The sequence below is a fragment of the Carassius carassius genome, chromosome 44, assembly GCF_963082965.1.
Source record: "Carassius carassius chromosome 44, fCarCar2.1, whole genome shotgun sequence".
NCBI lineage: Eukaryota > Metazoa > Chordata > Actinopteri > Cypriniformes > Cyprinidae > Carassius > Carassius carassius.
In genome coordinates this window covers 741,193-756,664 of record NC_081798.1, presented here as the reverse complement: position 1 = coordinate 756,664, position 15,472 = coordinate 741,193, and the positions used below count along the sequence as shown (strand labels likewise).

At 41.5% G+C, this 15,472-nt stretch overlaps 1 protein-coding gene across 1 annotated transcript; it reads right to left on the bottom strand.

Annotated features, from left to right (window-relative positions):
* Positions 1 to 2,193: 2,193 nt before the first annotated feature.
* LOC132126542 (GTPase IMAP family member 8-like) lies at positions 2,194 to 15,424 on the bottom strand. The gene is made up of 6 exons (XM_059537835.1): positions 15,398 to 15,424; positions 14,498 to 15,172; positions 5,269 to 6,036; positions 3,473 to 3,514; positions 3,032 to 3,136; positions 2,194 to 2,895 (listed from the first exon to the last, which is right to left on the bottom strand). Exons 1-6 carry the CDS (start codon positions 15,405 to 15,407, stop codon positions 2,762 to 2,764), a joined length of 1,734 nt encoding a protein of 577 aa, XP_059393818.1. The 5' UTR covers positions 15,408 to 15,424; the 3' UTR covers positions 2,194 to 2,761.
* Between the last annotated feature and the right edge of the window lie 48 nt (positions 15,425 to 15,472).

Genomic DNA, 15,472 nt, shown 5'->3' with positions numbered 1-15,472 from the left:
AGCAGGCTGGACGAGTGGTACCTGCCAGGATGCCTTCAGGCCCCCCACCAGTGCTCTTCCCCGCTCTTCCTTGAAGTTCACGATGAGCTGACTAAGTTGTGGCGCGCCCCCTACTCGGCCCGCTTATGCACTTCCACTTCTGCAGCTCTCACTTGAGTCAATGGCTCTCAGGAGAAGGGCTATGAGCAAATGCCGCCCTTGGACAAGGCTGTGGCTGCTTACCTTTTTTTCTTTCATTTGGACACGGTCTTGACTTGGACTCGAAACGTTTGGACTTGAACTCGAACCTCTTTGAACTCGGTCTTGACTCTGTCTCAACTAGTCTTGGACTTGGACTTGGACTTGGACTCGACAAAGCTGGACTTGACTACTGCTCTAGTTGACGCTATCAATCTGTGTTACTCCTCTATGGGCCTTGAGTGCCCCATAGGACTAAGAGCCCACTCCACTAGAGGGATGGCCTCTTCTCGGGCCTGGTCTAGTGGTGTCTCTATCAAGGACATCTGTGAGGCCGCTGGCTGGTCCTCGCTGTCTGGCGGGCTTTGGCGTGCTGCATCACCACAGGCTCGTGCAGCTACACAGCGCTGTCATTGGTTTAAAAAGTTTAACAGATTAAACAAATGGCAATGCAGTTGCACTGTGTTATTGCAAAAAGGCTTCAGTATCAAGGAAAAAGGAGCTTTTCCCCATACGCAGTACTCATTCCGTATCTCAGGGAACCGAGGTTAGGTTCGTAACTGAGTATGTTGTGTGTTTACATAGGCTAGAAAAAGATTTGAAAAAATAGTGGAACGGAAAAATGTGTTCTGAATGAAAGAGCAAATGCCACATTAAGTTATGAATTGAGAATCATTCGTGCATCCTGTATTCTATTTCCAATTCAAAACTTCAAAATGTGGCATTTTGAATTATATGTAGATACCTAAGTGGATCCCATATTAGTCCAAGATAAGTCTTTAGAGCCTGTGTTTCCCCGGGAGGCTTCCGCAATTCCAAGAGGGCTACAATTGATTTGGGTCAGCTGGATGCAATAATGACATGCCAATGTGCATTGGCTCATTTAGTTTAAACTCGAAGTAGATTGGTCTGTCTTAGAGAGATCCCAATTTGTCGGTCATCTGACACGACGTGTCCATTCCCTCCTTCACGGAACGAGGGTTACCATATGTAACTGAGACATTAGCTCTAAAAGAGATCAGCTTGAAAGATTTGGTTGCACTTTATGGTCTGTTTAGAAATGCTGGCCTGAGTTTGTGGATATAATATGTGGATATAATAATGTTGTAAACCCACAGAGAGAATCTGACTATAGAGTTTGAGTTTCTCTTTTGCCATTATGTCCTCGACCAAATTACTGAACCTCATGTTGCATCGGGATGATTGTTCTTGTGTACTGCTAATCACTTCAGATCAGGTTAAAAAAAGAGGAATAACTACTCATGAAGACTAAGTTGATAGAAAAGTTTCTTAACACCGATGCAGAATCTCATATAAAGAAAGAAAATCAGGTACATTGTCTATTGGCAATAGTGTAGTGATGTCTTCTGTCAAAGTGCTGAATTTGTGTGAAATTGATGCAAATTATGCTTAGGAACATCTTTCATATTTGCAGAACAACCGTAAAAGCAGCCGTATATAAAGCAGTTTGCTCTCTTTGTTCCTCCTGTAAACAATCCCACATCACAATCTTTCCAACATACTTGTGTGTTTTTCCATATACAGATCAGAATTTATACAGTACTTGTGATCAAGTAAAAATAAAAGGGTATAATCAGAGTCATATCAGCTGAGTCTTTATTTTTTGCAATTCAAGGGGACAGACAAATCATAATCAAAAATACTTCTTCAGAGGAACATTACAACAGGTAGAGTCCCTGGAGTAGAATGAAAGTAAATTAAATCGACAATAACTGCTCTTTGATCACTAAGGCTCTGGTTTACAAATATTTAGCATGAATAAAATGTGCATTTGAACACTTAAATTTCACGTACTGTACATTTGTGATCATTCATTATATTGATGTCCACGTGTTGGATCAGAGAATTCTATTAGAAGGTAGAGGTAGAATCTGATATATAAGTTCGGCAAAACCACAGAGCACCTGAGGTCTTTTGTTTACTTGTATTTCTTAGACCTTTTACTTTGTTTCTACAGTTAACAGTTCCAGACAACAGATAATCATCAGCTTAAAATCATATTCAATTCGATTTTATTTGTATAGTGCCTTTCACAGTACTAACAGCTGCAAAGCAACTTTACAAAATATTAAGTTTCTACAATATATTTAGTAATAGATTCTCAGTGGTGACTATGTTAAAGTGTTACATACAAAAACCATCATTGTGTGTTTTCCTTATACAAACCAGAAATTCTGGTTATGATCACGGTCAACAGCACAACAATCTGCTGAATCATTTCTTTTAATTCAAGAGAAAAAAAAATGAGGCTACAAACTTACAGCTCGAACAGCAACAAGCTCTGTTAACAGCACTACTGATAAAAGAGGTCTTGGTTTGTCTGTATAAAATGGTCAAAATTTAATGAAGTGAATTATCATTACTGAAAGGCATGTGAGAACCGGTTATTGCGTGAGTTAATGAATGCATGTGAAAGATAAATATTTATCTGATTTCTCAGGATGTTACCTGAGCTCTTGGCATAACCACACACAGAGAGGGTTTGTGTATTAAAACATATTTACACACGGTGCTCTTTTTATTTTAGTAAATAGTGAAATGAGTCAGAAATATTAATATATCTTCAGTCTCTTTTCCTCATCCCTGATTCTGGATCTTGTATTTTATCAATAGTATGTTCAACATATTGATTGTAGTTCTGTTGCCATCTCTCAACAGCATCCACTGACTGTTGCCTCCTCTCAGCCTGAGAGAGCTCTGAAACAAACAACAAATTACATTATTTATAAAGAAAACATTATATTTTGACAAATGTTTATATTAAGTTGATGACTTTTCTCCATTGAACTCAAACACTTGATCAATTCTGTGTAAAACAGGTTGATCTACTCACCAATTGATGATTTAATGTCCTGTAAACTTTCTCGAACACCATCTATGATGATACTTTCCCATCTGATGAACTCTCTCTCCAGAAGAGTTTTAATTGCCTCAGACACTGGAAAACATAATATTAATGTTCACACCACAGAAATCTGCAGAGTATCAGTAAGACGTCTGAGGATGCCCACCACAGACTGTTCAATCATCCACTTTTGATTTTGTTCAGTTTTCGAGGATTATGAATCCACTCCATTCACAAAACTCCACACAACTGCTGACCTATATATATACGTTGACTAAAAATATTGTCTAATTTGATTTGTTTTCAGCCACCAATAAAAGTGTAGTACTCTCAACTCTAATTAGCATATTTACACTTGATTCCCAAGAACCGACACATTGTCATTTCTGTGTGATCATATTTCTTAAGACATTAAAAAATCCCACTTACTGCTGTCCTGCTGAAGCGGGTCATCAGGAGATTTATCTTCATCTACAAAATGAAACACCATTTTGAAAATGTAAATCAGTGAAATATATTTAGAAACTAGATTAAAATTTTAAGACAAACTTTGTTGGCTTGAGAAAGCAGTTTAAATAGCTTGAAGTTCGAAGTAATTTTAAAATCTTGAAGTTTGAATTAGTAGTAGTTTCAACAATTCAAAGTTTTAAGATTTTAAGATCTATAGAAATATTAGAAAGATTATATAGAACAAATAGATACATTTGAAAGAATATTGGATAGAATGGAAACTTAACTGAGTCTAGATGGATTCCAGCTTAAAGGGATAGTACACCCAAAAAGGAAAATTGTCATTAATAACTCACCCTCATGTCGTTCCAAACCCGTGAGACCTCCGTTCATCTTCTGAACACAGTTTAAGATATTTTAGATTTAGTCCGAGAGCTCTCAGTCCCTCCATTGAAGCTGTGTGTACGGTCTACTGTCCATGTCCAGAAAGGTAAGAAAAACATCATCAAAGTAGTCCATGTGACATCAGAGGGTCAGTTAGAATTTGTTGAAGCGTCGAAAATACATTTTAGTCCAAAAATAACAAAAACTACAACTTTATTCAGCATTGTATTCTCTTCCGTGTCTGTTGTGAGAGAGTTCAAAACAAAGCAGTTTATCATATCCGGTTCACGAACGAATCATTCGATGTAACCGGATCTTCTTGAACCAGTTCACCAAATCGAACTGAATTGATTCAATAAACCGGTTGAAGAAAACGGTTCACCGGTTCTTTTGCGCTCTACGTAATGGCGTCATTGGCGATGATTGCCCTTGATTCAAGCCTTCGGTTTACCCGCGCTCATAATATTAGCACAGAATCAGTTCAGAATCAATCACCAAAAGAATCAGTTCGGTTCAGACGCTCTGTGAGTCGGTCTGCTTCACGCTGAATCACACATGCGCAGTATCATCAGCTCCTCGGTTCTCGAATCGGACGCGTCTGACAGAAACGGTTCTTGACTCGAGAACGAGTCAATCTTTCATTCGTTATCTGGCTGGGCTCGGTGTTCATCTTCAGTTCTCTCTTCACAGCAGTTCAGTCAGTGTACTGTTTGAGTAAATTAATTACTTCGGGATATTGGTTTGTTTGAACTCAGAGAGAGTGTCAGCCACATTTAAAAAAGTTAACAGCTTAAGTCATTTGTGGATTAATGCGTATTGGAGACGCGAACTGTTTCAAATGATTCAGTTTGATTTGGTGAACTGGTTCAAGAAGATCCGGTTACAAACTGCAGTGAACTCGCTCACAACAGACCAATTTTTGGACCAAAATGTATTTTCGACGCTTCAACAAATTCTAACTGACCCTCTGATGTCACATGGACTACTTTGATGATGTTTTTCTTACCTTTCTGGACATGGACAGTATACCGTACACACAGCTTCAATGGAGGGACTGAGAGCTCTCGGACTAAATCTAAAATATCTTAAACTGTGTTCAGAAGATAAACGGAGGTCTTACTGGTTTGGAACGACATGAGGGGGATTCATCTTTTTTAGATGAACTAACCCTTTAAGTTTTTATCAATTAGAAAAGATATAACATACCAAATCAGTCCAGTGTGAAAGCCTGACCCAAGTTTAGTGATTGTAGCTTTAAAGTAAGGCGACAGAATAAGAAATTTTAGTCTCAGAAGAAGAGGAATTTTAAGTTTAAATAGCATTTATGCAAGTTGGGTAACCTCAAGCCAACACATGTATACCTGACAACACAAAGGTGAGTAAAAACTTACAGTCAGGAGGAAAATTCATACTCCGAGATTCCTCAAGGATTAGACAATCTTCCATGATATGCTCATATAAGTTTTGTATCTTCTTTCTTATCTCTTCAGCTTTTATTTTAAACGCCACTTCAAGAAAGTTACAGACATCCTTCAGTCTGATCTGTATATTCAGATCCTCCTCTGTGTCATTTCTCTGATGGCTTGTTTCTGAATCACAGTTTTTCTGTGTGTTGACATGGAACAAACAATTTTCTTCCACCATCTCATCAATCTTCTGGAGCAGCTCTGTGACTTGATCTCGATTCTTCTTATCTGTGTTGTCAAAGAGGTGATATCTGTTCCTGCATTTCTCAATCAGCCACTGAAGAGCTTCACCTTCACTCTCAATGTGCTGCTCGATTGAGATGTTTTTGAATCTGTCGCCCCACGTGAATAAAACTATTGTGTGTCTCCAGATGTCATCTCCAAGGATAGACATACATTGTTCAGTGATCCTCTTTTGTTCTTCCTGAAATGCTGTATCTGCTGGAATCACGAGCAGTATGGCATGAGGGGGCTTCTCCCATGCTGAAACACTTCCTATGATCGCAGATCTAATGAAATCTGGGTTGAATTCAGATGTGAAGTACTTCCACCAGCCTGGAGTGTCCAAAACAGTAATCTTCCTTCCTGTGGCAAATTCATCTTGGTTCAAGATGATGTTTCCAGCTGAACTCTTTCCACAATGAACCCATCCCAGCAAAACAACTCTGATCTCCTCAAGACGACGCACATATGCTGAAATAAAAATACAGTTGTGATGAAAAACCTAAGGATCTGCATATTTGAGCCTCTTTACAAGTCAAGTGAAGTCAAGTCACCTTTATTTATATAGCGCTTTAAACAAAATACATTTGCGTCAAAGCAACTGAACAACATTCATTAGGAAAACAGTGTGTCAATAATGCAAAATGATAGTTAAAGGCAGTTCATCATTGAATTCAGTGATGTCATCTCTGTTCAGTTTAAATAGTGTCTGTGCATTTATTTGCAATCAAGTCAAGGACCCCAACTAAGCAAGCCAGAGGCGACAGCGGAAAGGAAAAAACTCCATCGGTGACAGAATGGAGAAGAAAACCTTGGGAGAAACCAGGCTCAGTTGGGGGGCCAGTTCTCCTCTGACCAGATGAAACCAGTAGTTCAATTCCAGGCTGCAGCAAAGTCAGATTGTGCAGAAGAATCATCTGTTTCCTGTGGTCTTGTCCTGGTGCTCCTCTGAGACAAGGTCTTTACAGGGGATCTGTATCTGGGGCTCTAGTTGTCCTGGTCTCCGCTGTCTTTCAGGGCAATAGAGGTCCTTTCGAGGTTCTGATCCACCATCTGGTCTGGATGATGTAGCAAGTACATAGGGTGTTATGGGAAGTGTTTCCGGTTCCGGTTTACCTAATTAATGCAGCCTAAAAATCCTTTAACCGATTTGGATATTAAAAGCATATTAGTATGTTATGTGTAAGCCAGGATAAAGAGATGGGTCTTTAATCTAGATTTAAACTGCAAGAGTGTGTCTGCCTCCCAAACAATGTTAGGTAGGTTATTCCAGAGTTTAGGCGCCAAATAGGAAAAGGATCTGCCGCCCGCAGTTGATTTTGAGATTCTAGGTATTATCAAATTGCCTGAGTTTTGAGAACGTAGCGGACGTAGAGGATTATAATGTAAAAGGAGCTCATTCAAATACTGAGGTGCTAAGCCATTCAGGGCTTTATAAGTAATAAGCAATATTTTAAGATCTATACGATGTTTGATAGGGAGCCAGTGCAGTGTTGACAGGACCGGGCTAATATGGTCATACTTCCTGGTTCTAGTAAGAACTCTTGCTGCTGCATTTTGGACTAGCTGTAGTTTGTTTACTAAGCGTGCAGAACAACCACCCAATAAAGCATTACAATAATCTAACCTTGAGGTCATAAATGCATGGATTAACATTTCTGCATTTGACATTGAGAGCATAGGCCGTAATTTAGATATATTTTTGAGATGGAAAAATGCAGTTTTACAAATGCTAGAAACGTGGCTTTCTAAGGAAAGATTGCGATCAAATAGCACACCTAGGTTCCTAACTGATGACGAAGAATTGACGGAGCAACCATCAAGCCTTAGACAGTGTTCTAGGTTATTACAAGCAGAGTTTTTAGGTCCTATAATTAACACCTCTGTTTTTTCAGAATTTAGCAGTAAGAAATTACTCTTCATCCAGTTTTTTATATCGACTATGCATTCCATTCGTTTTTCAAATTGGTGTGTTTCACCGGGCCGTGAAGAAATATAGAGCTGAGTATCATCAGCATAACAGTGAAAGCTAACACCATGTTTCCTGATGATATCTCCCTAGGGTAACATATAAAGCGTGAAGAGTAGCGGCCCTAGTACTGAACCTTGAGGTACTCCATACAGCACTTGTGATCGATATGATACATCTTCATTCACTGCTACTAAATGATGGCGGTCATATAAGTACGATTTAAACCATGCTAATGCACTTCCATTGATGCCAACAAAGTGTTCAAGTCTATGCAAAAGAATGTTGTGGTCAATTGTGTCAAACGCAGCACTCAGATCCAATAAAACTAATAGAGAGATACACCCACGATCAGATGATAAGAGCAGAACATTTGTAACTCTAAGGAGAGCAGTCTCAGTACTATGATACGGTCTAAATCCTGACTGGAAATCCTCACATATACCATGTTTCTCTAAGAAGGAATATAATTGTGAGGATACCACCTTTTCTAGTATCTTGGACAGAAAAGGGAGATTCGAGATTGGTCTATAATTAACTAGTTCTTTGGGGTCAAGTTGTGGTTTTTTGATGAGAGGCTTAATAACAGCCAGTTTGAAGGTTTTGGGGACATATCCTAATGACAATGAGGAATTAATAATAGTCAGAAGAGGATCTATGACTTCTGGAAGCACCTCTTTTAGGAGCTTAGATGGTATAGGGTCTAACATACATGTTGTTGGTTTAGATGATTTAACAAGTTTATACAATTCTTCCTCTCCTATAGTAGAGAATGAGTGGAACTGTTCCTCAGGGGGTCTATAGTGCACTGTCTGATGTGATACTGTAGCTGACGGCTGAATGGTTGCAATTTTATCTGTAATAGTATCGATTTTAGAAGTAAAGTAGTTCATAAAGTCATTACTGCTGTGGTGTTGGGAAATGTCAACACTTGTTGAGGCTTTATTTTTCGTTCATTTAGCCACTGTATTGAATAAATACCTGGGGTTATGTTTGTTTTCTTCTAAAAGAGAAGAAAAGTAATCGGATTTAGCAGTTTTTAATGCTTTTCTGTAGGATAGGTTACTTTCCCGCCAAGCAATACGAAATACCTCTAGTTTTGATTTCCTGCAGCTGCGCTCCATTTTTCGGGCTGCTCTCTTTAGGGTGCGAGTATGCTCATTATACTGTCACGATTATTAGATGGAGTGCCCATGAACTTCAGTAGAGGGCACTCCACTCAGGACCACGCCACCTATCAACCACCAGATATCACTTGGACACTAGCACCTCTCATACTGTTGCACCACACCCGAACTACATTACCCATGAGTCACTGCATCACAATCACCCTGCCACACCTGCACCTCATTCATCAGCCAATTTCCTTGCCACCTGCACCTCATTTACACACACACATAAAAGCAGCACACTCACTCTCACTCACTGCGAAGTCTTGTTTAGCCTGTCTAACATTTCCGAGCGTTTTTCCCTGTGTTTTGTCATTCCCGTGTTTGATCTTTGGACTGATTACTCCGACTCTGATTCTCTGCTGCCTGCCCCGATCTCTGCTTGTTTCTGGTTTCGACTCTGGTTATCCCTGACACACCTGATGCCATTCCTGATTTCTGCCTGTTTGACCATTCTTTAATAAAGCGCTGCATTTGGATCCGAACGTCTCTGGCTCAGCATTACAGAAGACTTCGCCAAACCAGGATCCAGCAGCTTTATTGAACCCCAGACCAGGTATGGAGCCAGCTAGAAGTTCATTTTTCAAGATGGCCGACCAATTGAGCTCTTTGTGGAGGAATTTATTCAGTATAGTCACCTTTTTCCTGGGGATGAGGATCTGGTAAAGGACTGTTTCTGGAGTGGTCTTTACGCTAAAATAAGCTTAAGTTTACCAGAAGAAGACCCTAGCTGGACCCTGGGACAGTTTATTGACTTTGTATTGCAGTTTTGTGGCTCTCCCTTTACACTTGAGGAGGTCACTTCTTCAAGGTATCCAGCTCCTATCCGTTCGGTGGTCCCTGTACCTGAGCCGCTGCATAAGATGGCCGCCGGCCCAGCGCCGCTGCACAAGATGGCCACCAGCCCAGCGCCGCTGCACAAGATGGCCGCCAGCCCAGCGCAGCTGCACAAGATGGCCGCCAGCCCAGCGCCGCTGCACCAGATGGCAGCCTCAGTTGAATTTCCAGAGTCAAGTCAGGTCCCCGTCGACTTTCCCGAGTCAAGTCAGGTCCCCGTCGACTTTCCAGAGTCAGGTCAAGTCTCCACTGACCGTCCAGAACAAGGTCAGGTCACCATTAACACCCAAGAGTCAAGTGAAACAACAGTTAAACTTTATGAGTCAAGTCAGGTCCCTGTTGATTTCCAAGAGTCTAGTCAGGTCACCATTAATCAGGTCACTGTTGACCATCCAGAGTCAGGTCAAGTCTTCGCTGACCTTCCAGAGTCAGGGTTAGTTCCTGTTGGCCTTCCAGAGTCGAGTCAGTTGACCGTTGAATTTTCAGAGTCGAGTCAGGTTCCAGTGAACTCTCCAGAGTCGAGTCAGGTTCCAGTGAACCCTCTCCAGAGTCGAGTCAGGTTCCAGTGAACTCTCCAGAGTCGAGTCAGGTTCCAGTGAACTCTCCAGAGTCGAGTCAGGTTCCAGTGAACTCTCCAGAGTCAAGCCAGGTTCCAGTGAACTCTCCAGAGTCGAGTCAGGTTCCAGTGAACTCTCCAGAGTCGAGTCAGGTTCCAGTGAACTCTCCAGAGTCAGGGCTAGTCACCATGAACTCTCCAGAGTCAGGGCTAGTCACCATGAACTCTCCAGAGTCAGGGCTAGTCACCATGGACTTTCCAGAGTCAGGGCTAGTCACCATGGACTTTTCAGATCCAGGGCTAGTCACCATGGACTTTCCAGAGCCAGGGCTAGTCACCATGGACTTTCCAGAGCCAGGGCTAGTCACCATGGACTTTCCAGAGCCAGGGCTAGTCACCATGGACTTTCCAGAGCCAGGGCTAGTCACCATGGACTTTCCAGAGCCAGGGCTAGTCACCATGGACTTTCCAGAGCCAAGGCTAGTCACTGGTGATCTTCAAGGAAAGAGTCAAGTCACTGGTGATCTTCAAGGACTGAGTCAAGTCACAGTCGATCCTCAGGAACCGAGTCAAGTCACCAACGAGTTTCATGAGCAAAGTCAAGTCATCAACGAGTTTCATGAGCAAAGTCAAGTCACCAACGATCTTCATGAGCAAAGTCAAGTCATCAACGATCTTCATGAGCAAAGTCAAGTCACAGTTGATCCTCAGGAACCAAGTCAAGTCACAGTTGATCCTCGGGAACCAAGTCAAGTCACCAACGATCTTCATGAGCAAAGTCAAGTCACCATTAACCTCCATGAACTAAGTCAAGTCACAGTTGATCCTCAGGAACCAAGTCAAGTCACCAACGATCTTCATGAGCAAAGTCAAGTCATCAATGATCTTCATGAGCAAAGTCAAGTCACCATTAACCTCCATGAGCAAAGTCAAGTCACCATTAACCTCCATGAACTAAGTCAAGTCACAGTTGATCCTCAGGAACCAAGTCAAGTCACCAACGATCTTCATGAGCAAAGTCAAGTCACAGTTGATCCTCAGGAACCAAGTCAAGTCATCAATGATCTTCATGAGCAAAGTCAAGTCATCAATGATCTTCATGAGCAAAGTCAAGTCATCAATGATCTTCATGAGCAAAGTCAAGTCACCAACGATCTTCATGGGCACAGTCAAGTCACAGCTGATCTTCATGAACCCAATCAAATCACCACAGATCTACCAGAGCCTCGTCACATCTCAGCCGAACTCCCAGAGCCTCGTCACATCTCAGAGCTCTTGTCCTATCCTATCACAGCCACGGAGGCCGCTATTAACCTGTCAATGTTCTCTGTTTCAGTCCCACCTGAGCAGACTTGCGGTCCGGTGCCTTCGACTCCACTGTGGTGGTCCTCTGCTTCACCCTGGTGGGCTTCTGTCCCGTCTGCTCAGCTGTGGTGGTCCTCTGCTCCGCCCTGGTGGGCTTCTGTCCCGTCTGCTCGGCTGTGGTGGTCCTCTGCACTGCCCTGGTGGGCTTCTGTCTCGTCTGCTCGGCTGTGGTGGTCCTCTGCACCGCCCTGGTGGGCTTCTGTCCCGTCTTCTCAGCTGTGGTGGTCCTCTGCTCCGCCCTGGTGGGCTTCTGTCCCATCTTCTCAGCTGTGGTGGTCCTCTACTCCTACCTGGTGGGCTCCAGCTCCACCTGCTCCACTCTGGTGGGCTGCCACGCCACCTGCTCTGCCTTGGTGGACCCTTGTTCCCGAGTTAGGCCCATGGCGGGCTCCCATTCCCGAGTTCAGCCCATGGCGGGCCCCTGTTTCCTATGCCAGGCCCAGGAGGGGCTTCTGTTTTCCTGAGTTAGGCCCAGGAAGGGCTCCAGTTCCCCCTGCTCTGCCCAAGTCCACTGCACTTCCTCATGGACCTGGCCCTCCATTCCTCCCCCTGTTCCGCCTCCGCTCCACCGCCCTCCTAGATTGTTTTGAGCGTCTGGAAGCCGCTCCTTTGGGGGTGGGCTATGTCACGATTATTAGATGGAGTGCCCATGAACTTCAGTAGAGGGCACTCCACTCAGGAACACTCCACCCATCAACCACCAGATGTCACTTGGACACTAGCACCTCTCATACTGTTGCACCACACCCGAACTACATTACCCATGAGTCACTGCATCACAATCACCCTGCCACACCTGCACCTCATTCATCAGCCAATTTCCTTGCCACCTGCACCTCATTTACACACACACATAAAAGCAGCACATTCACTCTCACTCACTGCGAAGTCTTGTTTAGCCTGTCTAACATTTCCGAGCGTTTTTCCCTGTGTTTTGTCATTCCCGTGTTTGATCTTTGGACTGATTACTCCGACTCTGATTCTCTGCTGCCTGCCTCGATCATTACATATACCATGGTGTCAAACTGTTTTCCTTAACCTTCCTTAAGCGTAAAGGAGCAACTGTATTTAAAGTGCTAGAAAAGAGGTTTTGGATATGCTAAGGAATTTGGTTACATCAGGAAGATAACTTAAAAAGCAGTCTTTTGTGGTAGAAGTGATGGTTCTTCCATACTTGTAACAAGAAGTAGAATTTACAATTTTGGCTATATGAAGTTTGCACAGAACTAAATAATGATCTGAGATATCATCACTTGGCTGAATAATTTCAACACTATCAACATCAATTCCATGTGACAGTATTAAATCTAGAGTATGATTTCGACAATGAGTAGGCCCTGAAACGTGTTGTCTAACCCCAATAGAGTTCAGAATGTCTATAAATGCTGATCCCAATGCACTTTTTCATTATCAACATGGATATTAAAATCACCAACTATAAAAACTTTATCTGCAGCCAGAACTAACTCGGATGTAAAATCACCAAACTCTTTAATAAAGTCTGTATGGTGCCCTGGTGGCCTGTATACAGTAGCCAGTACAAACATAACAGGGGATTTATCATTAACATTTGTTTCTCTGGATAATGTTATATGAAGCACCATTACTTCAAACGAGTTATACTTGAAGCCTGCCCTCTGAGAAATCCTGAAAACGTTGTTATAAATTGAAGCAACACCTCCCCCTTTGCCTTTTAGACACGGCTCATGTTTATAACAGTAATCTTGGGGGGTAAACTCATTTAAAATAATGTAATCATCAGGTTTTATCCAGGTTTCTTTCAAACAGAGTACATCTATATTATGATCAGGGATCATATTATTTACAAAAAGTGTTTTCGTAGAAAGGGATCTGATATTCAATAAGCCAAGCTTTATCATTTGTTTATCCATATTGCATCTGTTTTTTATTTGTTGAACCTCAATTAAATTGTTAATCTTAACTTGGTTTGGACATTTTTTGTATTTTCTAGTTCGGGGAACAGACACAGTCTCTATAGTGTGATATCTAGGTGAAAAAGTCTCTATGTGCTGAGAATTAACTGACCTCTGTGACGGGAGGCAGCTAGCAGACGGTCGGTTTAGCCAGTCTGTCTGCTTCCTGACCTGGGCCCCAGTTAGTCAAGTATAAACACTAAGACTATTTGCCATATTTCTAGAGAGAAGAGTGGCGCCACCCCAGGAGGGATGAAGACCATCTCTTTTCAACAGGTCAGGTCTGCCCCAAAAGCTCGTCCAATTGTCTATGAAACCTATGTTATTCTGTGGGCTATTTACACATAGCATTCACCAATTGTTGTGCTAGTGCAGGGGTCCATTTTAGCTCGTTTAGCTCCAGCCTGAAATAATACACCTACCAACTTTATAGTAATCCTGGAGACCTTGATTAACTTGTTCAGATTAGTTTGATTAGGGCTGGAGCTAAACTCAGGAAAATGGATCTTGAGGTCCAGGGTTGAGGACCCCTGGGGTAGTGGATGGTGTTTTTATTTAGAAAAATGAAATAAAGGATTTTAGGGGATTTAATGGGGAAAAGAAAAAGAAAGAACAAAGATAAAATAACAAAGTAATAATAATAAAATTGAACTATTTGCTAATAATATTTTAATTTTAAAGTATGCACACATTCACATTTACTTATATTCCAGTCACACAGATGCTTTGAAAATGGGAAAAAAACACTGATTAATGGAGAAAATATAAGGTCTCAAGAAATGTTTTTTTTTTTAAAGTTAATGTGTTTTTAAAACCCCATGCATGAAATACAATGTCAAAGATCAAAAGATTTGTTGTGGGTTTACATAGGCTAGGAATCATTCGTGCATCCTGTAGACTATTTCCAATTCAAAACTTGGAAATTTGAAAAAAGTCAAGTAGTTTGCCTCTCTGGATATTAGCCTACTCTGGATTATTTGACAGGCACTGTTAGACCACTGAGGCGGAACACCCTAAACTTTTACTTTTAAAATTTTTTGTCATCCTTTTGCTTGTCAAAATTCACAGAACAACCGTAAATGTATCCCCACCTTTATCTTACCTTTTTCTTGAACTTTTGACCGTTTCTCCTGTACTCTGGATTTTCTAGAATTTGCTCTGGTCTGAATTTCCTCCCACTGCTCATTGACTTCCTTTACTTTCTTCAGATCAATGTCAAAGTGCTTGCCGTTATTCTTCTGAACAATTCCTTCTATTTTATTGAACAGCTCTTTGACTTGGGTTCGGTCGTGATGGTTTGAATTATTAAAAACATGATATTTATTTTCACATTTTTCAATAAGCCGCTTGAGTGCCGACCCGTCCTTCTGAATATTCTGCTCTAAGTTTTCTGGTTTAATTAAATCTCCTCTTGTGAAGATGACGAGGGTGTGAGTCCAAACATTTGGACCCAGCAGCTCCACATAATCCTCCAGAAACTTCCCATCGGTGTCAGTAAATGCAGAATCAGCCTGAATCACGATCAGAACCACATGAGGTCCGGGAGAAATCAGAGAAATCCTGCGAACCAGCTGCTGTTTGGAGAGGTTGGATAAATCACTCAGATTGAAGGTTTTCCACAAGTCAGGAGTTTCAACAAGACTGACTCTCCTTCCATCAATAAACCCCTCTCTCTTCAAATCCTCATCTCCTTCAGCTTCTGTTCTGGTTTCCAGTATAGTGTTGATCACCGAGGTTTTCCCACAGTGATGTTTTCCAATCAGCACTGCTCTCAACTCTGAGACAAAATGAAATGAAAATTAAATATTATGCCATTTAAATAATAGATGCAACTATATTATCTAATGTTGTGTTTATCACGAAGGCTTTGTCAGATTGGATGGTACAAGATAAAGGACTAAACAGTTTTGATTTCTGTTTTTTTTACAGTAAAGCATACATTTAGTATCAATCCAAAGCAAATAATAATTTGATATCTTAACAAACTGTCTGTAAACTTTACCTTCTTCCATCGTTCTTGCATATGTTTCTGTTTATAGAATTAGATTTTCTGTTATAGAAAATCTAACTATAATTT